This window comes from Epinephelus moara, chromosome 11, assembly GCF_006386435.1.
Source record: "Epinephelus moara isolate mb chromosome 11, YSFRI_EMoa_1.0, whole genome shotgun sequence".
Taxonomy (NCBI): domain Eukaryota; kingdom Metazoa; phylum Chordata; class Actinopteri; order Perciformes; family Serranidae; genus Epinephelus; species Epinephelus moara.
In genome coordinates this window covers 16,219,025-16,244,543 of record NC_065516.1, presented here as the reverse complement: position 1 = coordinate 16,244,543, position 25,519 = coordinate 16,219,025, and the positions used below count along the sequence as shown (strand labels likewise).

General features: G+C 41.4%; 2 protein-coding genes across 2 annotated transcripts in view; both read left to right on the top strand.

Annotated features, from left to right (window-relative positions):
- The window catches only part of smchd1 (structural maintenance of chromosomes flexible hinge domain containing 1), a 36,509-nt gene extending 20,659 nt beyond the window's left edge, over nt 1-15,850 (top strand). Inside the window, exons 23-47 of the mRNA XM_050056062.1 lie at nt 291-430; nt 627-755; nt 860-1,084; nt 1,296-1,438; nt 3,487-3,572; nt 3,657-3,775; nt 4,877-5,038; nt 5,704-5,832; nt 5,954-6,033; nt 6,208-6,365; nt 7,116-7,231; nt 7,336-7,397; nt 7,762-7,849; nt 8,068-8,199; nt 8,335-8,490; nt 8,592-8,718; nt 9,355-9,474; nt 10,520-10,599; nt 10,717-10,839; nt 11,910-12,091; nt 14,277-14,386; nt 14,890-14,960; nt 15,045-15,213; nt 15,298-15,456; nt 15,542-15,850. Coding sequence (XP_049912019.1) covers nt 291-430; nt 627-755; nt 860-1,084; nt 1,296-1,438; nt 3,487-3,572; nt 3,657-3,775; nt 4,877-5,038; nt 5,704-5,832; nt 5,954-6,033; nt 6,208-6,365; nt 7,116-7,231; nt 7,336-7,397; nt 7,762-7,849; nt 8,068-8,199; nt 8,335-8,490; nt 8,592-8,718; nt 9,355-9,474; nt 10,520-10,599; nt 10,717-10,839; nt 11,910-12,091; nt 14,277-14,386; nt 14,890-14,960; nt 15,045-15,213; nt 15,298-15,456; nt 15,542-15,627 — 3,152 coding nt within the window. The 3' untranslated portion in view covers nt 15,628-15,850. The remainder of the gene's footprint in view (nt 1-290; nt 431-626; nt 756-859; nt 1,085-1,295; nt 1,439-3,486; nt 3,573-3,656; nt 3,776-4,876; nt 5,039-5,703; nt 5,833-5,953; nt 6,034-6,207; nt 6,366-7,115; nt 7,232-7,335; nt 7,398-7,761; nt 7,850-8,067; nt 8,200-8,334; nt 8,491-8,591; nt 8,719-9,354; nt 9,475-10,519; nt 10,600-10,716; nt 10,840-11,909; nt 12,092-14,276; nt 14,387-14,889; nt 14,961-15,044; nt 15,214-15,297; nt 15,457-15,541) is intronic.
- Nucleotides 15,851-16,463: 613 nt separating this feature from the next.
- emilin2b (elastin microfibril interfacer 2b) overlaps nt 16,464-25,519 on the top strand; it is a 17,837-nt gene continuing 8,781 nt past the window's right edge. The window contains exons 1-4 of the mRNA XM_050056063.1: nt 16,464-16,757; nt 16,912-17,037; nt 19,355-19,536; nt 19,662-21,305. Coding sequence (XP_049912020.1) covers nt 16,639-16,757; nt 16,912-17,037; nt 19,355-19,536; nt 19,662-21,305 — 2,071 coding nt within the window. The 5' untranslated portion in view covers nt 16,464-16,638. The remainder of the gene's footprint in view (nt 16,758-16,911; nt 17,038-19,354; nt 19,537-19,661; nt 21,306-25,519) is intronic.

Below are 25,519 nucleotides of genomic sequence, written 5' to 3'. Positions count from 1 at the left end.
AGACATTTGGTCAGATACCGATTTGGTGACTCTAATTTTAGGTGTCCTCCTTGGCATTGTGTTTAGATCTTCTGTGCTGCCGGGTTGAAGACGTGTGTGAAGCATCCATGTGCTAGAATTTGTGGCTTCTTTACAACAACATCTGTATTTAAAGTATTGTCTGCTGTCATGGCTACATATGAGTCTGGACAGACATGGATGTAAACTGTAACTGCAACTTGACAGTGAACCGTATGCCCGTTGACAGTTAACACTCAATAGTCTCTCAGCTGCATGACAATGTTTTTCAGGTAATCCACATTCCCTCCATGTGAAGCCAGAAGAGAACCCAATCAGGGTACAGAATGGAGACCCTGTTACGTTTAATGTCGAAATTCATGATGTGGCTGGAAACATCACCGCTCACCCCAAACAGAACGTTCGCTGCCAGGTACAGTTGTGAGAAGTAATTTGGTGTCTGTGTTAAAATTCATAAAACTCAAGACTCTTCTCTGCTTTTGATTGCCAATTCATGATGTTTTCATTTTAACTAAAATATGCTTTAATGTAATGTTTTCATCTTTCACGGCCCACTCTTGTAACTCTGCGTTGGTTAACTCATACGTATCCTTTTATTTTTGAAACAGATTGAGGGGTTTCCAGCAGTGACAACTGACTGTAGCACCACAGGAGCTGGACAGCTTGTGACAAAGCCCATAAACCTGAAAATAATCAAGGGAAACCCACAATACCTCAAAGCTCATTTTGACATGCCTGTAAGTAAAAAACAAAACAAAAAACAACAGAAAATAAAGCTTCCTGCTTCATAGAACATTCCCTGATTAAAAATGTCTCCATCCCCCTCTTTTTCTACCACCAGAGTCAGAAGAAGATTGTGTTGGTCATGAGGGAGCTGGAGGTGGTGCCCAGCACAAGAGTTGCCCGGATGGAGCTCTGCAGTGAGGATGATGAGAACTTGGTGCTTAGAAACGATGAAAAGATAGAATGGCTGGCCGGAGCCTTGCTGGAGAACCTGTTCTATAAACTGTATGATGAGGCGGATAGAGAGGTCCTTCCCACTGCTGAAATAGCCTCCAGGATCAAGGTTTGTTTAGTATCATATACCATCCTGTTTTGCAGGTGTTGATTTTGGTTGGCAGATTTTTGAGAGTGTTTTTCTTTTAGCTGTGGTTTTTGCTGTGTTGTGATGAATAAAATAAACCATATTTCAATAAATCAGACATTTAGAGTCACTGTATTTGAGCGTCTCCCAGCTTATTGCTAACTTTTCATTGTGTACTCTGACTGTGTCTTAGGTTAACTGGACAGGAGATGTAAATATGGAAGATTTGATCCAGGGGAAGCTGCCGGATGTGCAGGTGCCCACACAGGTGGGGGCAGAGCGCTTCTACCAGGTGTCCTACCAAGACCACAGTGTCTCTGTCTCCTTCAGCATTGCGTAAGGCACTTACCTGACTCAAAGCTGTGATTTAGTGGTTGTAAGCTTAAAGGAATTGGTTAATTTTAAGGAAATATGCTCATTTGCTTTCTTACCAAGAGTTAGATGAGAGGATACTCACATGTCTGTAGGTTTAATATACAACCCCAATTCCAAAAACACTGGGACGCTGTGTGAAACATAAAAAACAGAGTGCAATGATTGACTATGACAATGATGTCCCTTAAAAAGACTTCGTCTGGATGGCAGCATATGTTGCACAAAAACCTGTATGTACCTTTCAGCATTCATGGTGCCTTCACAGATGTGCAAGTTACCCATGATGCCATGGGCACTAACACTCCTACATACCATCACCCATGCTGGCTTTTAACTTTGCACTGGCAACAATCTGGATGGTCCTTTTCCTCTTAAACCTGGAGGACATGACGTGCATGGTATCCAAAAACAATCGGATATGTAGACTCCTTAGACCACAGCACACTTTTCCACTTTGTCTCAGTCCATCTCAAATGAGCTTGGCCCAGAGAGGTCGTCTGCATATCTGGATGTTGTTGAAAGATGGCGTTCACTTTGCATGATTAAGTCTTAATTTGCATTTGTAGATGCAGTGATGACAGCAGCTGTGGTTTTAGATGCACACGAGATCCCAGCAAGGCTGGACGTATGTGTATGTGTAAATTTGCATGCACACCCCTGCCTGAGAGTTACTGCGGGAGTGTGTGTTTTTGAATGGAGATGAGTCAGGACATTAAATACTCAGTAAATAAATGATACGTTTTAACATATACTTAGTGAGTTGTTATGTTTTGTAGGAAACTGGTAATTCATAATGCATGGTGCAAAGTGCCACACACTTCAGCAGCATTTAAAATGCAATTTGGTTGTGGACTTGTGCTCAATTTAGATTTTTTTTGTTTGTTTGTTAGAATGCTTTCTTATTTTTAGATTGGTCGACTACTCAGGGATATTGTTTTTTAGGAACATCCCAAGTGGCACTAGTGTAGCCAATTTCAACACCCCATCACGTTTAACAGAGGGTTTAACCTGTACAAGTTAGGGCTGGGCAATATGTCCTGAATATTGTATTACAATATTTTTACTTTATTAATGCTAATGCTTTTTTCTTTTCTTTTTTTTTGTCAGAAAATATTAACACAATAATGATTAAGTGGTTAAGGCAAGCATTAAAACAAATAAAAAGTTTGGTGAGTTGATTAATTTACATCACTGTACTGTAATGCAGCCTTTAAATCGAGGGGAAAATACCATTTATGCCATATTACGATACAACGATATCCAAAATCTAAGACGATATATATAGTCTTATATCTTGATAACAATATAATATCTTCATATTGCCCAGCCCTAGGACAACTCCTCCCTCAGAGTGTCAGCCAATCTGAGTCAATAGACTTCATTCACCTGCTGCATTTATAATTTATAATTATCTATATCCACACTTAAAGCCTCAGCACAGTGATGATATATAATTTGTTTAATATTTTTAATATCTTAAGTACTGGTGTTAAACACTGCAGCATAATGCGCTTTTTTTTTTTATTTTAATGCACATTTTCATTTCTATTTTATTTTATTGCTTTATATTTACATATTTCCATTTTATTCTCTTATTCTTACCGTTTATAATTCTCTATTCTTTACATCAGAGTGATTCACAGTTTCCCCTCAGGGATCATTAAAGTATTTCTGATTCTGATTCTAACCCTGACAGTACAACAATGATAGCATTTCACATAGATACAGGGTTATCAGTATGCAGCTGTTTTGTTTTTTTAAAGTAGTGGTATTGCAGCTGATCGGCTGAGCTCACCAACTAAAACACGTCCTTTGTTTTTGGTATGTACAAAAACTGTAACACACAACACACTGTGGTTCAGACAGAGCCAATCTAGAAGAGTAGCATTGATTTTTTTTCTCACCTAACTCTCAGCAAGAAAGCAAAACATTCCTAAAATGTTGAACTTCCCTTTAATATTCAGTACGGTACCTTTTAAAGTCTACATCCCCGCTTGTTTGTTGTGTAGGCCTCGTCCAGATGAACCAACACAGCTGAAAGCAACTCTTCTCCAAACCACAGTGAAACTGGGTGAAATCCTACCTGGAAACATTGGTGAGTATGAACCTAATCACCCCAAATCTTATTTTTGAGGTCATGGTTGCACATGAGATGACACACCTCTTTCTCTGTATGCAGGCTTGGAGCTTGTGGACCAATATGGTAATCCAACCAAGACGCTCACGTCCACCTGTAAGAACCACATGACTGTGGAAGCGGAGGATCTGGACAAATCGTCCATCGTCTTTACATGGCAGGTGGGAAAAAGACACAAACTTAAAGGAAAATTTCACTGAGACTGTAGAAATAAATGTGTTGTTCAGCACAGAAGTACAATATAGTTGTTCACTAATGCTGTCTTTACTCTGTCTCAGCTTTCTCCAAACTTTATGAGGTTGCCTTTATTTTATTTTAGTATTATTATAATTTTTTAATCTAATTTTTTTGTAAATATTCCAAATATTTAGTAGCCAGTTGTGGGTCCAAATATCCTATGTATTTTCTGATGTAGCGATGAGTGACATGAGGCTATTACCGTCTTTTTTACTGCAAACTGTGACAGCCCAGATGAGGAGGTCACCTCTATCTCACCCTTTTCTACGACCATAAAAAATTCAAAAAGGATTTCTCTTCTCTTGGAAGTGGTGAATTTACAGCTCATAGCAACCTAATACAACACAGTCACTTGCTTTTGTTTGATATTTAGTGTCAGCAAAAAATGTTGCACATTTCCAAGCGTAGTTAGCTTGTTCACTATGTTGTGTGAATGTCACTGTTACACTGAACGTCCCACTAAACCCCGTTCAAACTCTCAGTATGATATGCTGAAATACTCTGTATGCGAAAAAGGAACAAATAGTTGAATATACGCATTGAACAGCCAAATGTGAGTCAACTGACATAATTCTGAGTTTGGTACAGCTCCAGAAATTTACATCCCTTCAATATACAGGTAGTGTGAGGGCTTTGCTGTAGATTATCAGAAGCTGGTTATGCACTCCTTAGATGGCAGTGTTTTCCTCCGCAGGATATACAGCGGCAAATCTGATGATTATGCTGCTCATTTTATTGTACTTTTTTGTTTAGCAGCCATAACTGAGTTGCAACTTTTAGTGTAGTGAATTTAGGTTACCATTTAATTTGAATTTTAAAAACCTATATAGAATATTTGGGCTGCAACTAACAATTATTTCAATCATTTGCTCCATACTTTAATTTTAAGTACATCTTGCTGCTGATATGTCTATCCTTTTCCTTCACACTGTGTTCATTAAAGCATCTGAATAGTTCTTCCATAACTGTGTATCTGTATTGATAATTACTGATATATTGATCCTCACTGTGTTTGTTAAAATCAGGAGAGCAGCAAGTCTGTCCTGGTAACGGGGGTGCGTTTCCAGTCTGGAGCTCCTGGCAGCAAAGTGATGTGCTTCACCTACAGGAGCTTTGTGGAGCGCGTCATGGTCAAAGTGACTGCTGGCGTCCCTGCACAGCTTAAACTAGTCAGCGGGCCAAAGCAGGTAAGAAAAGATTTTTACTGGGGAGTCCTGGTAGGCTAGGGGATTAGGAAACTGGCCATGTAATCACAACCTCCCTAGTGTGAGTCCGCCAGGGGACCGTTGCATGTCATCTCCCCTCATTTCCTGTCTCTTGATTGATGCTTTTAGTTTAGTGATCATTTCGCAAAGGTGTTTAGAGACGTTTGACTAAGAATCAGTGCAGAAAATGTGGTGGCAGGACACAGCCACGACACGACAGAAGAATGGGGGGCACAGAATCATTTCATAACTCTGATAGCTCATGTTCAACAGGTCAAATAGTAATATTCACATGGATTATGATGAAGAGGAGGAGGAAATGGACCGCACACAGAGGGAGGAAAGCTCCTCCCCTTCATGGAGCTGCGGTGCCAAATGAAAGACAGTGAGGGAGTGATGATAGCCAGATATGTAACTCCATTGGAGACAGATAAAGGAGGGAATGTGTCTTTTCATTTTGGCATGTATTGCGAATTTTCGCAACGAACAGAACAATAAAATGCATCAGAATCAGTGTGCAAGATTTCTGTGTGTAATGATTTTTTATGGATGATGGGAAAAAAGTTGTTGACAAACATATTTAGTCATAATTTTTCTTAACCAAACCAACACTGATTATGTTATGTGTTTTGTTTGGTATCTGTTAGCCTTTGCAGGTGTTGAATGACCAAGGCATTGCCACACCGTTCATCGTCCAACTGTGTGACGAGTGGGGAAACCTCTGCATAGACCAGAGGGTTGTGGTACAGTTGAAGTCCTCACCTCCAACACTGAAGGTTAGCTTGACAAGAAATCCAAACATACTCTATTTACCCTGTTCCGTCCATACTTTTCAGAAAGTCAGTAATGGTCAGGAATGTCTGATTTATATGAAATGAGAGCTTCTTGTTGTTTTAGGTGGCGGCAAATGTTACCTCACGACCTGTGAACAAAGAAGGCAAAGCTTCTTTCACTGTTAACAGTATGAGTGGACCAAAGTGAGTGTCACTTTAAAATGTAATATGAAAAGGGAGCATTTTTTCCATCATAATGACATAAAAGCAGTGTCCCTTATCATTTGTATCCTCAGTCGTCCACATTTCCAATACTCTGCATGACAGTATTTCCCACCAGCTACTCATAGGAGTGTTATTGCCCTCTTGTTCCACTAGGGGGTACTATCAGCTGGTGTTTAGAGGCTCCCTCAACCAGAAACCCATCCCAGGTCCATCAGTGAATCTCACTGTCATCCCTGATCCCACCAAACCTGTCAGCCTGTCAGTGGAGTATAACACCAATGCCAAGTTTCCTGCTGGAGGCGTCTTTCCAGGTTTGTTTCTCTATTGTATCTCTGTGTTTTCTCTGATTGTGAAGCTCTTGTTCCACTATAGCCCCGTTTCCATCGAGCAGTGCAGTGCGGCCCACTTCACTTCGATCCCCTTTTTTTCCGTTTCCATTGTGAAAAGTTGTGGATGGTACCAATGAACCGTTCCGTCCCCATTTTTGGCCCCCTTCTGTTGGGGTACCTAGCAGACAGATCTGGTACTAAAAGGTGGAGCTGTGAACACTGCAGTCAGTTGATTACAGCTTTGACCATTACTTCATTTTTTTTTTCTCTTGGATGGCACAGACTTTAATTAAGTGGATATTCAAACGTTTAAAAATATGAACTTCGTACTACAACTACAAACTATATCCCAATTCTCACTAGAAAAAAAAGCATTGTGGATTGTCATTCCTGTGGGCTCCAGCCAGCTGCACTTGCCTGAGAAGCACTAAATGCACAAACCCGCTATTTTTTTACTCGTTCTGTGGATAGTAAACGAGGTGCATACGTTCCATCTATGAGGAAATACAATGAGTGCTGGATGTAGCAGTGAGTGACAACAACCCCGCCCACATTAAAGGGTACTGTTTGTGGTGGAAACGCTAAACAGGCATAGGGTCTAGGTACCATGTCTGAAGGGTTACTTTTGGGTTCAAAGGTACCATAACGAAAGTGTTTGGTGGAAACATGGCTAAAATGCAACTGCTTTAGCATCTCTTAACAAACTAAAGGCAGCTGTGTGTGTCTGTTCAGTCTTCTCTGTCATCGTGGTGTCTGATGAAGGAAGCCCGATTACGACATTAAACCCTGCTGCTGCCTCCATGTTGCTGTGGAAGGGAGCGCAAGCAGAAAACACGCCTCCACAAACGGTAAGAGTCAAACAAACAGGAGGACTGTCCCTGATATTTATTTGCCTTTCTTTTAAACTAAATTCTTATTCATTAAGTGATATTCTTCTCCTTCTTTTGTCTAGGCCATTGAGATGAAGTGTAGCAAACCCAAGGAGAACGAGTCGAAAGACCGTTTTTACTTCAGGTAAAATGTTTTTACATCCCGGGGCGTCGGTGGCTTGGTGGTGGAGCAGGCGCCCCATGTGCAAGGCTGTTGCCGCAGCGGCCCAGGTTCGAGTCCAGCCTGTGGCCCTTTGCTGCGTGTCATCCCCCCTCTCTCTCCCTGTTTCACGCTTGACTGTCCTGTCCATTAAAGGCAAAAAATGCCTGTCTGAGTTGCAGAACGTTTGATACCATTGTTATCTATCTCTGTACATAAAATATGAAATTACTGCAAGCACGGTTAGCTTAGCAATACTAGAAACGGGGAAAACTGATCGCTTGGCTCTGTTTAACGGTAATTATTCCTTTCAGAAACATAAATGTTGCTTTTCTTCTCTTTGCTGCAGAGACAAAGAGATCCCAGAGCAGGTTGGAAAGCACATCATCCAGTTTTCTCTACGAATAGACAAAACAAAAGTCCTACTCAGTAAACAGGTTGGTTGAATATAACATCTGGAAACATCACAGCTCCTTAATGAGTTATTTCCACACACCCGACACAAATTCAAATCACGTGGAGATGGTATTCACATTGTTGACTCTTAATTGTTTTACAGAAAAGTTGTTCACTGAATCGTTGCAGTGGTTGTAGGTCGTTAACCTCGACTCACTGAGAGGAATGACTAAACCTAGCACTGTTTCCTGTCTCCTAGATTCCTATAAATGTGGTGGCCAATCAACCTGTCAAACTGGGTCCTGACTCTCAGCCACAAGCCCCAGTTGTTTCCCACAGTAAGGTCATTGCCCACAGAACCTTGGTGGAGAATCTGACTCTGAGGATAATGGTGAGCTTATATCCTCAGAGGGATTAATGTTTACTTCATGTAGAAGAGCAGAAACAGCTTTACAGTTAGATATATGAATTTCAGATGTTCATCAGCTGATAATCAGCCTGATTGAGTTGCTTTGACTGATTCCAGGATTCATATGGAAACCCAGCGGGGCAGGACCTGGAGGGGAATGTGGTCATTTCTATAAAAAACTCAAATGGAGACGGCAACAAAAGCCTCCCTTTGTTCGAAGGCAAAAACAAAAGCTTGAAAATCAGCATGGTAGAAGGAAAGGCCCACATCCCTGTGAGTTACCGTTCTGTCACAGGACACATCACAGCCTCTATTATGGAGTGACGCTGTGATGCACATCACACGTATGATAACTGTGTCATTTCTGTGCGCAGAGGCTGGCTATCATGGAGAACAGCCCTGGTGAGGATGGAAGTACATACATCCTCCTCTTCAACTCTGAAGTGTCAATGCTTCCTACGGCCCTGGCTCCTTTTGAGCTCCCCTTCCATTTCTACAATGGTATGATTTAAAAACGTGGTGCATGAAAATGACTCATATTTGACAAGTGATTACATGGTCAGCAGTTTTAAGTGAATATGTAGAACCTACGTTTGTGAAAATAAGATTTTGGTAGTTAAAACAACAAAAAGAGTGTTAATTTAGTGGTATCTGACCATGCAGAGTTTTGGTTTTATTTGCTCCACGTCACTATGGCGAAACAATGGACGTGAATCAAATTTGATTTATGGTATTTACAGCATTAAAAAGCAGCATTTTATGAGGAACTCTATATTCTTTTTAGCCCTAAAAGGCCTGTGATGGTACAGACTTTTTCTGTCGCTGAGGTTTGGTGGTTAACGGCCTTAGTTTTTTGCCATTTGCACTACGCAGTGCCCATGTTGGTAGCACGTGGGAGAGGTGAACCTTCACGACTTTCTTCCAGAAATCCTTTTTTGAAAGAAATCTTTTTATTTTAACCTAAACCATGATCTGTTTCCCTAAAACAAAAAAACTTTGGTTCCTCTTCAAAGACAGATATCTGAAAGAAAAACACTAGGCAAATAAAATCAAAACTATCTACAATGGTTTCATTTCTAATTTTCTTAAACTAAACATTAACTCAAAGTTTTTCCATTTGTGTGTTTTTTGTTTTAGATGTAGAGAACCAACGTAAAGTGTCTGAGCTATCCAGGAAGAAAGAAGAGCTCGGTACTACTGTTGCTGTGTATAAAGAAACCTTTTCTACATATGGTCAACTCCTTGAAATGCTGACGAGTAAGATTTTATCCCCACTTTCTTTCTCAAATGAGCTAAAATGCTGAGTGGCACCAGACAAAATGTGTGGAGCAAGGTATAGTTTGAAATTTATGTCGTATCAGAGCCAATCAATAAGTGAGTTTAACACAACAACACAGTATTTTTTTTTTAAACTCGTTACATTAAAGAATGTGCTCACCATTTACAGAGAAGCCAAAGTTCTTAAATGCTTATTGTCTAATTGTTCTTTAAACACAAGCAATTGTCCAATTAAAATCAGAAAGTGTAATTTGTATAAGGAACTATCCGATCCAAGAATAAGTAAACAAGACTGAATCAAACCAGGCATTTGATACCTGCCATTACAAGCCCCTTTTGCACTGTCTATTCAAGGCGGGAATGTCACGCCATTAGTTCGCCTCATCATACTTAATAAAAGGTACGGTCACAGAATGAGTGCACATAGTTGTCTATCCTTTAAGCCGGCAGCAGAGGTAGTAATGGTGCTAAACAGTCAGCAGGACGGGACAAGTGTGACGTTTTGACCATGTGTGATGTGTCCGACCCAACGCTGACAGATGTTAAAAGCAGTTAGCAGCTAACTCAAGAAGACCAGCAGTTGAAAAAGTCTGCAAATTGAGTAGACTGTGAGGTACGGGAGCTCCTTACCCTCAGAACAGAGGGAGAGATCAGCAGCTAGACAACTGGTTCAGTAAATGATTGTTACTGCCATGTTATGCTATTGTTATTGTTTAGAAAGCACTGCCGGCGCATATGTTGTAAGTCTAACTAGAGGCCAACGCTGTTGCGTCACACCGGTCCCGCCTCATTTGCTTCTGGAACACATGCATCTATCTAAAATCACACACTGGGGTGGCATGATGTCGCCGTTATTTGGTTCTATGTAAAAATGCAAAGAAGGGACTTTGTGCGACCCTATAGTGCAATCTTTGTGTAGAAAGGGCTACAGACGCACTTTGACTTGTACCAAGAACCCAGACCCACTTTTGTCTGTGATGTATTTTCCATGTCTGCCTATATGTGTTCTCTTCCTTCATCACAGATCAGCAGCTGGGTGCAAATAGAAAAGAGGCTGAGCTTAGACAAGAGCTGTCCAGGAGGAATATGCCAACTGCCCAAACTGTGAGTATAAGATGTTAATTCTTTACACACTTTACTTCTGTGTGTGTATAAATTCTGATCTTGTCTATATATATTTATCGGAAGATGACAAACACATATTTTTTTATTTCTTTGTAGATCGCGGGTATTGACAAACTTTTAAATGAGAAGAAAACTGAAATCGACAGGATTCTGAGAATGCCCAGAAGAGTTTGCTCCATCAGTGATCCCTTCAAGGGGCAGCAGGATGTTTTGGGAAAGGTGATGTCATAGGAAAGAAGGATTTTTCTGTTGGATAGATGCCCAAAAAACCCACTGTGTAATTTCAGGAAAACGATGACCTCCATGCAGCTATGTCCAGTCACTGTTTGTGGTAATGTGTGCAGGGTACTGGCAGATCCTTAAAAAAATCTTGAAACGCATTAAGCTCATTAATCTAATAATGACATTAATTGGTATTAAGTAGGGCTGCCCCTGACTAAGAATTTTCCCAGTTGACCGATAGTCATCATTTAGGGCCATTAGTCAACTAGTTGCCTGCATGTTTACGATATTAATTTAATTATTAAATTAAATATGTTGGGCGGGGCAACACAATGGTTTGAGTTGAAGGTGTGAGAAAGAATAGTGTCAGTAACATTGTTAACACTGTGCTACATTACAGAGAAATACAAAACCNCCCACACTTTGGATTTCCTGCCCGACATGTTATTAACTAGCCTGTGTAATAACTGCAGGTACCAGCCCTGGAAATTAGGGACCGTACAAGTGCTGCGTCTTTGACTGCCTTGAAATGCTAGGTCAGGTGCTGGGTACTCTTGTGCCAACTTTGAAGAGCGTGGCAGTAGGTTGCGTCTGAGGTTGTTAAGCAACCTTAACAAGCGTCTTGTAGCCTATTTACCTGAAATCCTGAGTGCAGAGCTGATTGTCTTCCAGGCGCTGTTTTTAAGTGTGTATTGTCCATGTGACAGATATAAAGCTCTGGGTAGCCCTGCACTAACATGATCTACTTTTCCGTATTTATCAGACTGAATATTTACAGAAGAAGGGAAAGATATCTGTTGGCTGTGGTTGGTTTGTAACATGACTCCCGTCTGACTGCTGAGTGTGGCCTCTTCCTGTGTCTGTCCTTTCAACTTGTAAAATTGGTCTTGAATTTAATTCAGTGACATTAAGAAGTATTTAAAAAGTCCTAAATCTAACTTGTCTTAACTGTAGGAACCCCATGTAGCTTTGCCAGACTGAGGAAAGTATTTTCACAGATTGCACTTGTCGCAAGGTTTGTTTTCCAGAGCTGTGTCTGTGTTTCACCCTTTACATTTTGAATGCAGGTTGGCCAGCTGGCCTTTGTGCAGGACGACGATGCTGCGAGGGTTATCTCCTGGCATATCAGGGGTGACATGGACTGCGTCATCACCAGAACGAGCGCAGCAGCGGAGAGGATCTTTAAGGACACCGGAGGCAGGCAGCAGGTCATGCCCCTCGACACTGTTTATGTGCCACCAGGCGAAAGGTACACCATCTGTGTCAATGGTAGATTCCTTTAGAATAAACCTCTTTCAAAGTATTTTATGACACTAAAAAGTTCAGTTGTGTTCTTGCACTTTTAAGGTGCTTACTGTGCCTCCAAACACTGATGTTCATTTCAGTGTTGTTGTTGGTGCCTGAGATGCTTTCCTGATGAGAATGCTGTGTCTTTGATTATAGTCTTTCATTTTTAAGCCTACTCCTACCTTCAGCCTTCCAACAACAATAATTTAAAGATCTTGTGGCACCTCCTTTTTTCACAGACTGTCTAACAACAAAGCAACGGGGATGTGTTCAGTGAAGTCAAGTTAATAATATTTATATAGCCCAATATCAGTCTGTGCAGCATGCAACACTCTCTGTCCTTAGAGGGGAGCGATCCCTCTCCAAGGATGGACAGACATGCACTAAATATGGTGTGTACAGAATAGTACATGTAAAATTACAAAATGGACAATCAGGATGACAAAGTCCTGTTTTTAATCATCAGATTAGATACATCTCAATTTAAAGGAAATTATCGTGCAAATTAATGCATGCTTTGAAACAAGGGCAATAAAAAAGCAGGACGTACATCCTCCTCTATGAGGATCTCAACTCTTTAAATGTAAATATAAGAATTTATGTTCTAAGACTTCCTAATGTTCTGCATTTTGGTTTGAAGCACGGATGATGGTGACTGAAATTATTCTCATATATAAGAAGGAGAGCTTCCTTCCTGCTGGTCTTTGGTTGTGGTTGTGTGTTGATGACAGTTACTTAAAGGGCCATACCAGTGTGACAAATGACATGCTTTACATCACAGCTAAGTATTGAGCACACCACGCTGCAGTTTGAGATTTTACAAAGTGTTTTTCCTGCTGTTAACACAGTTCTTAACGTCAGTTATGATACAGTAGTTGAGTGGTAATGCAGTTTCAAGGAATACTTCACCCCTCAAATGATCATTTGCATATCATTTACTCACCCCGTGAGATGTTGAATTTGGCGGTGGTAGATCATTAGCTCCTGTTAAGCAAGGTTAAATTGCCGTTTTTGTCAGTGGAGTCTGGCTCCAGGTAAGTTTCACTTTCCGTTCAAGCCCTTGTCGGAAAGTGCTGTTTGGGAAGTACTGAGCATACGACTGGATCAATGAGACTTGGATTATACTTTACAAGTTGCATGAGAGTTTGTAAACAGATGTTATAATGTAGTATTTTTTCCATCTTGTGAAGGGCTCATTTCTAAAGTGAAGTATACTTTTAATCAAAAAATATAAAATGCAAGTCTCTTTCAACAAAACAATCCCAGGCACAGTGTAGGGTTTGTGCAGATATTAAGATGCCTTTATTTTACATGCCAATAGTTCAGTGCACCTGGAGTATCCAAAGAGCACCTGTATGTGACTGCTGCTAAGTCTGCACAGCATTATAATTTGGGCTGCAACTGACACTTACTGTCACAATTGACTGATATGCCATTTATTTTATGGATTAATGCTTTGAAACCTGGAGCGACATCACTTTTCTTGTGCTGCTTTTAAACGCTTTTTCGGAAATATTTAAACCTTTGAACACTGAGCAAAGTGGTGCAGTTTCTTTTTCAGATTAATGGGGAAAAAGGCTATGAGCACTTTGGTAAGTAATGTTCCACAAATTCCAAAAAAAATATTTTTAAAATGCTAGGGAAAAACTATATTTATAATTATCATTATTTTATATTTAAAATTATGTTACACAATTGTAATTTTTAAGCTCTTTTTCCAGGTCATCTCCTCCTTTGTTTGTTTGTTCCTAACTTAACTTTCATTTTTCATTTTTTTTTTAACCAATTATCTTATTTATCTTATATCCCATGTTTTTTAAAGAAACCAAGCCAGTTTGCTCAGGTTTCAAAGGGTTAATCCATTACGTTTTGCCTAACAGTGTCACACTTTCCAAAAGACCAATGTGGTGACTCAATGTGTCTCGGTTTTCCTCACCAAGATTCCCACACCTAAAAATATTCAACAAATGATCACAAGAGAGAAGAGCAGCATCATGAGTGAGAAGCTGGAACCAGAGAAATCATACTGTACATAATTTTGTGCTAAGGAGCTAAATCTGTCAAAAAACAAAACACTGGTATTGTCCTTTAAAACACTTCACAGTCCATCTCTGCAGTCCCTCTGCTAACATCTGAATTGCTTACAGACCACTGCCGCACATTAGAGATGGCAGCATGCTCTTTCATCCCCCTGGGAACCCGGTCCTCGCCAGAGAACTCCTGATTTACCCTGAGGACCAGGAGAGCTGTCGCATGGGTGAGCTGCTTCAAATGGATTTCCCCCGCTCAGTGTAACATCGGCTCCATGTTGTTTTTTCATTGCAGATTTATATTAAGAGTTTGGGGTTTTTTAGAGACTTCCCAGCTCTCTTTGTGTTTGCTGTTGTTGGGGTATTTCCTTCATGCCCCCACCACTCCTGTTGACTTTTGGGTAAATGGTTCCACCTGGAATTCGACCTCACAGGGGGCCCTGTCACTGAAGCATAAATTTGGCCTGTTTTGCCATGTTAAAATGACTTTTAATTTAAGTATTTTTTGTAGTTTTGGAGGTTGTAATTTTATTCAGATCTTATATTTATTGTTTAACGTAGTAGAATTAGATATGTCTGCCTTGTAAAGCTTGTTTACAATGACAGGAGCCATCTTGAATAAGCTTTCATTCTCATTTAATCTCTATGGTTATGAATGATTTTCATTAGTTTCAGCTGTTCTAAATGTTAAGATTTTTCTCACAGCTCTGACCGTTTCCTTCCTTTGCAGCTTTTAAAATCATCCTCGCAGACACTATTCTGATTGATGACCTCAGCTCTGCAAATAACTACAGAAAAGCGGTGAGTGACGCTCGCTGGCTCGAGCCGTGCCATGCATATACTGGGAAGTGGATATTTTTCCTTTAAATGTCCCCTTAATCGCAGGTGGCGCAGAGTAAAAGGCACTGTCCCACCATCCTGACCAGGCAGGGGGACAGGGTTAGCTCCAAGGGAAAGTTCGGAGGCACACAGAACAGAGCCCCACGGATGAACACACCAGACATGTTTGGAGCCCCCCTCCCGCCAAATTACTACACTGTTCGTCAACATATAGGTGACGCCTCTTATACTCACCTTTTGAAGGTCTATTTTGTGATCCTCTTCAGTCAGATTTAATTGTTCTTATTTTGTTTGACAGACCTGCTCAACCAGCATCGGGCAGCTCTGGAGAAGAAGGATAAGACAACAAGGGATCGTGATGATCACTACAGCCAAATGAAGTCTCCTGAGATGATGAGAAAGCAACAGGAGATGGAGGAGAAGAAGAAACAGCTGGAGGAGATAGAAAGGCAACTGGGTATGTTTGTTGTCGCAAGGGTGGAAAATACATTTCAAGTGTAATAGTGTTGTTTTCTAATCAGCTTGTATTCTTCTTCTTCTAGTGTCCTCCCCAGTAAGACCAGTGAAACGGGGTCTCGTGGGTGCTGGTGAGCCGTCCGGCATCACCCCAAAGAGAGCAAAGCAGTGATCCTCATGAGTCCAGCATGATAGTTTGAGCTCAAACACATCTGACAATTTTATTATTATTATTATTATTATTATCATTATTATTTTATTTACGAGTTATTTGAGCTGTTATTGATTTGTATTTGTACAGATTTGTTTTGTATCTCTTAACAGTTTTGTAATCAGCAAAACTGATGGCAAAATGATGCACGGTATAAAGATCTACTAAATATGTTACATACTAAGATACCTCTGTGCCTGTGTCATTATTTCTACACAGTAATATTCATTTCCATAACCGCTTGTCCAAACGAACCAAACTATCCGTGGAAGTGGACCAGGGTTCGTTTAGTGCAAATTTGGTCCGCTTTAGTGCGAATGCGTCCTTAGAGTCACTAGTTAATCTAACCTGCATGAATTTGGACTGTGGGAGGAAACCAGAGCACCCAGAGAAAACCCACACTGATACAGGGAGAACATAAACTCTGTGGCTCCCTACAAACCCCCACCCTGGATTCAAACCAGGAACCGTCTTGTTGGGCGGCAACAATGCTAGACACTGTACTACCATACCGCCTTAAAATCATGTAAAATCTTAAGAGATCTGGGCAAACAGAGGCTGACAGGCGCGCGCATTTTACGCACGGGGTAATTATGGTGCCTGTTCGAAACAAAGACAATCATTATCCAAATTTAGGCCTCCGGAAATTATGTAGCACTATGACATTGTTTTTGGAAAGAGAGTTGGATGCGGGCTCTAGAGTGTGTGTGTGTGTGTGTGTGTGTGTGTGTGTGTGTGTGTGTGTGTATGAGAGAGAGAGAGTGTGCGTGTGATCCGAGAGAAGGAAAAAGGCATCTGTCAGTATTGGAGGGGGTCCCAACACGTCACATCCAAGGAAGCTGGAAGGAGCTTGCTGAGAGCAGCGCACCACAGAGAGGGAACAACCCGCGGTGCCTTCACAGATCACTGGGCCACAGAGCTGATTACAACAAGCTACAAACACACCGGAAGATTTTAAAAAACTTTTTAACCATGAAGTGCGGACTTGTACACTTTCTAATAACTCTTCCTCTCATCAGTGGATCACCTTTCCAGTACAGCATGTTTCAGGGCGAAGCGTATTCTGGCGCTGACACACGACAGAGGAACAAGTGAGTAGTTGATGCTTATTGATAGATTAAACTTATTGTGTCCTCTTCTGTGCGTAAAGTTATTAAGTCGCTTATGGGAAAAGTAGTCCATGCATGTAAACGCATTTCTACTGCAGGAAGGGTTTGACCCGTGATTTTTTTTATTGTCCTGTAGAAACTGGTGCGCCTACGTTGTGCACAAGAACGTGAGCTGTGCCGTCGTTGGAGGCACGGAGAGTTTCGTGCAGCCGGAGGTTTTGCCGTGTCCACCGGAGCTGCCAAACTGTGCGCAACAAGTGATGTAAGTTCCCAGAAGTCCAGACACTGGGTGGTGGGCGGATATTCTTTGCTTTTGTTGGTATTTTTAACAATATGAGGCAGTACTTTTTCTATTATCATACAGTGTAGATTCATTTAAAAAAACTAGTGCTGTGATGTCAATGAGTTTAACCTGGGCTGGGTTGCATCTGAGGTGGAGAGTTTAGGACGCAGCTGTGTTTCATAATTACAGCAGCAGTAAAAGAAGTACTCAGATGTTTGACTTGAGTAAATGTAGTAATACCACAGTGTAAAAATGCCATTACAAAAAAAGTCCTGCATCTGAAATCTTACTTAAGTAAACGTGTTTTAAATAGATAAATGAATATTATTATTATTATTTTATTTTTTTCTGACAATTTCTGACTATTTTGTGATCAGTCTTTTGGTTTTGTTTGTTTATTTGTTTGTTTTTTAATTTTTGTTTTGTAGTTTTCCTGGGTTTTTTTTTTTACTTCTTTTTGTTGTTGTATTTTGTTTCTTTCTGCCATGGACTTTTAATTATATATTTGTTTTACTCTATGAAGTAATGTTTGCTGGTGTGGACCCCAGGAAGAGTAGTTGCTATCTTGGTGATGACTAATGGGGATCCAAATAAATAAAAAGTGCACAAGTATTGGCGTCAAACTTTAGGTACAACAAATAAAAGTAGTCATCATGTAAAATAGCTCATTTCAAATATACATACATTATATTACTGGATTATAATTATGGGTGCATTAGCTGCTAAAGTTTGAGCTAATTTCAGCTACTTGCAAACTTTCGTTAACTTTCTATAAAAAACAAAACAAACAAAAAAAAACACCATGATTCACTAGTTGATTTATATTCAGTATTAATATTCTAAATCTGCAAAGTAAGTGAAGGTATCAAATGTTTTTGAGTAAAAAGGACAATATATACCTCTGTATTGTAGTAAAATAGAAGTATAAAGTAACATAAAATGGAAATCTCAAGCACCTGATAAATGTATTTAAGGACAGTATTTGAGAAAACCAAGATCAAGATTAACTTTATTGTCCCACAGAATGGGGATTTTGTCGTGTGCCCTACACTCATACTGCAGCCATAGAAACACAACATGCAACATAACACAGAGACAAATCAACATTATACCCAACGTAGCAACAAGAAACACAAAAAGATGAATGAATAAATAACATCATATGCTTAAAATACCTCTACATAAATGCAAATCAGCAAATCGTCATAATCCAATGCCAGTCCTGGCTTTATCTGCCATTACAGACAGAGGTACGAATGAATATTTAAATGTACTTAGTTACGTTGCACTACTGGATTAGAGTGCATGTATTTGCTGTGCCTTTGGTTTTTCTTTCTTTAAATGAATGTCTCTCTAATATAATTTATATTAACGCATAGAAGAATTTTAAAGGGACAGTTCACCTCAAAAATACATATTTTCCCTCTTACCTGATGTGCTGTTTATCAGTTTAGATTATTTAGGTGTGAGTTACAGTGTCCTCGTCTAACCTGTAACGTAAGCTAGCTCAGTAGTGCTAGGTGAGCTAGCAGTAGATGCAGGCTTCCTTTTGCGCAGTGATACAGTTGGCAAGTGTAGTTTGGTGGAAAGAAAATAGTTACTACGGGAAACAGCTCACAATAAGTCTGGATTATCTTGACTAACTGGGTCATGATTTCCGGAAAGAGACATTGCTGCGGTTTTTCAATTTTTGAGCACTTTGAGCACGACAAGCCGAGTGACATATAGTTCTGTTAAACTGGAGAGAAAGCAGACATCTCTACGGCAGATATCCAACACTCTGCAACTCCCACAAAAACAATTTAGATTGACTAACATCACCACAGTTGAGTTAAAATATATGTATTTTTGACTTAAAAAGCAAAAACATCATCCAGGCATCTGTGTTGAATCTTCATGAATGGCAAATACAGACATTCCTCTGGGTTTGTTTTGCTTCAGTGTTCATTGAGCAACAAACACACTTGTGAGATGCAGTCAATCATCAGATGGCAGGGCCATGTGGGTCAGCAGTATCCTCATGAGTGGAAGTGGTGGAAAGTCTTAGCGGCTCCCTGCCAACTGTGTGATTAATTAAATGCAAATGTGACCAGTGTTTATCTCGTTTTCATCGTCAACAAACACATTTTATTGTCCTGTGACGTTTACATTGTATTCCTGAGAGGGAGAGTTGCGCAAAGCCTTATACTCTGCTTCCAGTAAGCAGTATAATTACTTATACTATAATACATACCATTGTACAGCATCTGTGGTTTTTTAATATGTGTTCATGTCATTGTGTATGAAATGCTTCCAGATATCGGACACACTTTAGGCCCATGTATAAGATTGCATACAAGACTGTCACAGAGCTGGAGTGGAGGTGCTGCCCGGGGTATCAGGGCCACGACTGTCTGGAGGTGAAAGACCTAAAGCTGCTGCAAGTAGAGCGTATGCCTCATGCTCCCTCTGCCTCTGGACATATTCCAGTCCCACAAGGTGAAAGACATGATTATAATAAGGAAATCGAGCATGAAAATATGTGAAATAAAATCAAACAAACAGCTTGAAAAATGTCAGAAAAACAGCATTCATATTCCCAACTCTCCCTCTGTTATCTGTAGCTCCAGAGCAGCGAACAGAGAACCAGAGGAGCCATCCCTGGGGAGGGGAGGGGCAGTTTGGAGGTCAGACAGGCCACAGGCCACTGGGGGGTCATGGAGGATCTCAAAGTTCACAACACCTGGAGGAGGAGGTGCAGCGGCTATCCCAGATGGTCTTCGACATGCAGGCAAGAATGACGGACATGTCCTCCAATCTGAGGCTGGATTTCCAAGAGGACGCCAGTAAAATGCTGGTCACGCTGCTGAATAACTACGCACAGCCCGCCAGTGCGAGAGGCGCGGAGGCCCACACCATTCAGGTGCAGGACTTCTCTTTTGGGCATGAGACAGCGCAGATGGACGATGTCATGAACAAGATCAACCAGGTCACAGACGAGCTGGAGTCCAAGAGCAACACCCTGGAGGACCTGCTCGGCCGTGTCAGCCATCATGACGGACAAATTAATCTGTTAATGGAGGCTGTCCAGAACCAGCTGTCCACACCCCCTCCCGCCCCCAAAGCCAGTCATACAGACCTGCGTGCCTACCTGGACGAGAAGATTCGTGCTCTGAGAGAGGAGTTAATGCAGGGCATGGACATCAAAATAGCAGACATGAAGAACTCGTGCGATTATAAAATCACGTCAGTTCTGGAGCAGTGTGAGGGACAACAAGACAACTACCTCAGCCTGGCCGAGCTTATGGACTCAAAGGAAACTGACCTCCGCAATGAAATCCAGGACCTGAAGACCAAGCTGGTTGATCAAGGAAAGGAACACACCCGCCTTGTGGAGAACTTTGAAACCTGTCTGAACTCATCTGGGAACAGTGTAGCGGCCCAGTGCCTCTTTGTGGAGGAGAAGCTAAAGAAAGAACAGGCAGAGTCCATCAAAGACCTGAGGGAGACTCTGGAGGACAAGCTGGCCTCCATTGAAAACAGACTTTCCAACCTGTTGGTAGATACAAGCACAAACTCCGCATCTGGTAGTGGTGCTGCAGAAAACATTCAAAAAGACCAGTGCTGCAGAGCTGCTGTAGATGATGTAGAGACTCGTGTAAACGCCCAGATAAATGACTTAGGAAACATAAAGGAGCAACTCCTCAACTACAGCTCCACTATTGAGAATGTACATGGTGAGTTGAGCTTCCTGAAAGGGCGTGTGGGCAGGTTGGAGGACTCACTATCAGATGTAGTCCACCAGCAGTCTCAGGTGTATCCGATTCTCAATGACACCTGGGGTCACGTTAAAACAGGGGCTGAGCAGGAGGCCAAGGACCCTCAGGGGCTCCACAGGACTCAGCATCAAGAGCTGAGGAACCGTCTGGATGAGCTGGGCAGGGAGGTAAAAGCTGAGGTCGACCGCTGCAGGGAACAAACAGAAGATGTCGGGAAGGAGATTGCACACATGGATAGCCGCGTCGTTAGCGTGGAGAGTTTATGCAGCAAGCTGGATCCTGTCTCCGATAGCCTCCAGAGGATCCAAGACGGTCTGAATAAACACGTCAATGGGTTGTGGACTTCTGTCAACCAGCTGAACGGCACTGTTGGAGCTCATTCCAGAGATATTGGAGAACTGAAGGGAACTTGTCAGAGCCTCCAGAACCGCGTCTCTAATGTGGCCAGAGACCTCCAGGTGCTGACGAATGGCAATCTTGGGAAGACAGGTGAGCTGCTGTGCACACATAAACTGACACATTTTATCGCCTTGAGGTGTGAATACTTACTTTGCCCCTGTGAAGCAGCAATTTAAAGCAACACTTAACATTCCTCAAATACATTCTTAGACACCTGCAAAGCTGCTGACCACTGTCTGAGACCAACAAACAACGAAACCTGTGCAACCTACATAAGAACAAGACACGCAGACTTTACAATTGTTTAATCTCTTTTTGTGTCATCGTTTTGTATCTTTTTGTTATCACTGTGCATTATTTTGTGGATTTGCATCTCGTCATAGTCGTTTTGCTTCTTTTTGAGGTAATTTAGTGTCTTTTTTGGTCATTTTGTCTCTTTGTGGGTGTTATGCCCCTTATTGTGGTTATTTCCGTCTCTTTGCGGTTCCTTTGCATCTCTTTGTAGGCCCGTAGAGAAATAGTTCCATGACCATAGCAAGTGTTTTTTGTGCCTAAATCTACACACAAGTTACTCATAGTACATTCTCGGAATCCATCGGCTATATTCGGCGTCTGACTTCTGGCAGACGGCGATACAGCCTCTGGGGGCAGACCCCCTATTCGGCGTCTGACTTCTGGCAGACGGCGATACAGCCTCTGGGGGCAGACCCCCGATTTTTTGGCATTGCGGTTTGATTTGGGCGGAGGAGGCGAATTTCCGTTTCCGACTTTCGTTTATATATAAGTAAATATGCTGAAACATTGCGATGGATTCAGAGTTTGCAGTGACGCCAATTATGTTCCGCCTCGTTAGTTCACCGCACGGACCGTTTAACCTGGCAACAACTGCAGCCAGCTCAAACGTGATTGGTCAATATCACGCGGACTACAAACAGCCTACAACTGGAAACCAGGGCTCTTCCGCTCTTCTTCCGGAGGCAAGATCTCCGGGGTTTGCCTACAGACTCTACATTCACTGAATGTAGAGTCTGTTTATAGAGACTACTCATAGTATTGTTGAACATAAAGTTTTAACATATCCCCAACATGATTCAGTTCAGAACTGAAGAAGCTTCTTGGATGAGAGGCGAAACGTCTTCAAGAAATGCAAGCAAGTCCAGTTGCCTACGATATAGCACTTATGATTACCATGACCTGGATGACTGAATATCTTCACTGATATTCAGTTACATAGTCTCGCTTTAAGGGTCCAGTGTTTGGATTAAGGGAGATATACTGGCACAAATGGAATATGATATTCACAACTATGTTTTCTTTAGTTTATAATCACCTGAAAATAAGAACCGGTGTGTTCTCATTCCCTTAGTATGAGCCTACATAACATACAGGTCCCCATCCAGGAGTCTGTCATGTTGTTTCTACAGTAGTCCAAAATGGACAAACTGAACAACGGCTCTAGATAGGACCATTTGACTTTTCGCGTCGGCCACCATAGTTCTCCTACACCCTTGGCACATGGGAGAGGTTTCAGTTGGTTGCAATCTGCAACCTCACCTCTAGATGCCACTAAATCCTACAAACTAGACCTTTAAAGAAATACGACGCAGGATAACCTTCTGAATAACCCCTCTCAGTCATCACTCGTGACTCACTAGAAGCGTGTGGCTGTGTATGTCCCCTGCCAGTATTTTCTTCTTACTTTGTTGTCTTCCTCGGCACAGCGTACAGGTGGGGTCGGACTTTTTAAAAGCAAGCCAACAGGTGCCATACACCAAGCAGCATGCATCCAAGAGGAAGTTACAGAAATGGAGGACACAGTACTCATACTGTGCCATGCTGTTTACAGTAGCACACAATTCCTGCATAGCATACCTTTAAACCTTTTTTTTTCCAGGTTTATTTCAGGCTAAGTCTGATTTATCACCCACAGATCTTGAGATGAGTCAGATAGCTGTAATATTCCCCAACCTTTTAGATCACTGCTTGGATCGGAGTCCATTTGTGTCGTCCATTTTTTGGAGAGGCTGCGATATTGGATTGTGTTTTAGTGTGTGAGTGAAAGGAAGTTGGATTTTCATTTAACCATGTTCTCAGTTAAAGGAGGCTGGGCTGATTGGAGACACATGCTTGATTTAATAGACCCCACTTGTGTTGAGCAATGCCTTGGCATAAAGAAATATTGCTTGCGTGGCTTTTTTGTTCATCCAAGTGTGCGTTTATGCGTGACCATAAACTGTGTACGTGTATGTATCATTTTTTAGGGGTGTAAAATATGAGATCATCAGGGTGATCTCGTTCACATCGTTTAATATTGAATGGATCTTTAGCTATGTGTTAATCATTAATGCTGGATGTTACTGTAAGACTTGTAGCTGAAAGTATATTTGGGAATACAGATTTCAGTGCATATGTTGCATATTTGTCGTATGAGTCTGCTCATTAATGGGGCCTATGAGACCAAGCTGGACGTTTTGGACTTTTGCAGTTGTAAATGTGAAGTAGAAGCACACCCATAATGTTTACAAGCCAAGTGTCTTCCTGTGGGAGCAGCCAGTTTTCAGTCGCTGGTTTATGGGGCAGGTGATGCTGCATATGATCCAGTCCAGAGTCTCTTGGGAGGTGTGCTGGAATTAAATAGTCTTGTTCTGGTTCCAGTCCAAATCAGACCAGAGGATTAGCATCGAGGCATGTTTTGCATCTCTGTAGCGCTGAGATGCCAGTTTTCTCATGTTTGCCAGTCTGTGATGAGTGTGACATGTTGCCACTCCACCCCGTGGTTGTTGTTATAATATGGCATTTAATTTATCATTCTGTCATTGGGAAGTTTTGCACAATGATTTCCACTCATGCTCAGCCATATAACAGGGAGCATTTTGACCACTGGATCTGTAAGAAATATTGGCTCCTTGTTTGTTTTTGTCCCGTCAGCTGCTTTATCCTATTGTCCCCCTCCCTGCTTATCAGAAGGGAGTGGAAGGGAGTGGAAAATGCTGCCTGGAGGAGTCCATCACAGAGAGATCTCCACACAGCTTATCACAGGGAGCACTCATGAGTGTCTTTATATCAGAGCCAAGAGCATCAGTGTGTTCAGTGCTACTGGATCGATATTTATATCACTTCTTTTCTTCACAGCTTCTTCAGTGCTTTGTTTTATACTCCCGTCTCTTCCATCTGCAGTTTTCTCACATTTCACAGTGCATGGCTGAGTTCCTTTTCTGTTGAAATAAACAGTGTGCACACTCAAAGCTGCACCAGGGGTCCCAAGGGCCATTCGTCAATGTTTTCGCATGATGTCATACCGGTTGTTAACCCAAAATGAGAGGGGCAGGAGAGGGATGAAGGCAGATGCAATATGTCATTTGTAAAAATTATTTTGTTGCTTTCAGAGCTAATCATGACATTCAGGCTTTAATTTATGATAGCTTGTTGAGACGTCATGATAGGAACATACAAGCCACTGAGGTTTTCCTTGAAACCCCATTTCTTCCGTAAACAATGGGCCTCCAGGGAATGTGCGTTACAGCTACAGCTGCTCAGAGTTAACAAAAACTGAATTTTAAATGAATGAAGTAACTGAAATGAGCATATAAGTCAATTCTTTGCCTTGGAAATAGTTTGAAGTAGAAGCTGGTACAACTGTCTAACAAGGCACCATCTTTAAAAGGTTTAAAAGTTGTTACAAATAGCTTTATCAATGGTTAAAGAAGTACTAAGTTATTATGAAACTTTTAACTACTTTTAAACTTGGTGCTACATAACCAGAGAAAACAGGGCCGTGGCATTTACTTTTGCTGAAGTGGTAGATAACCTTTAACCACCAGAAAGCACTATGCTGCACCCAGTCTATGGTTGCACCGGACCAATAAATGCTATGGCTAGTGGGTGACGTAATGTGGGTATGTTCAGTGTGACACAGGAAACAATATGGTGGCTGGCTGGTGACAAACAATCTTGAATTACAGTTAAACAGTAAGTTAAAATATATTTTTGAAAACGTTTGAGGTAAGAAACAGGCAACACAGTAACAGAATCTTGGTTCATATTTTAACTTAACTTAATTTATATTTGTGCGGCAGACGCCTACACACGTGGGAACTGCCCATTGGTTCGACAGCCCATTGGTTCGACATCCCATTGTTCCGACCATATTAAACTCATTGTTCCGAAGTCCGAAATCATCATGATGCCCTGTGGTTAAGGTCTGGTTAGGTTTAGGCACAAAAACCACTTGGTTAGGGTCAGGAAAAGATCATGGTGTGGGTTAAAATGAAAAAGAAAGTGACAAACACATAAGCCGTGAGCCT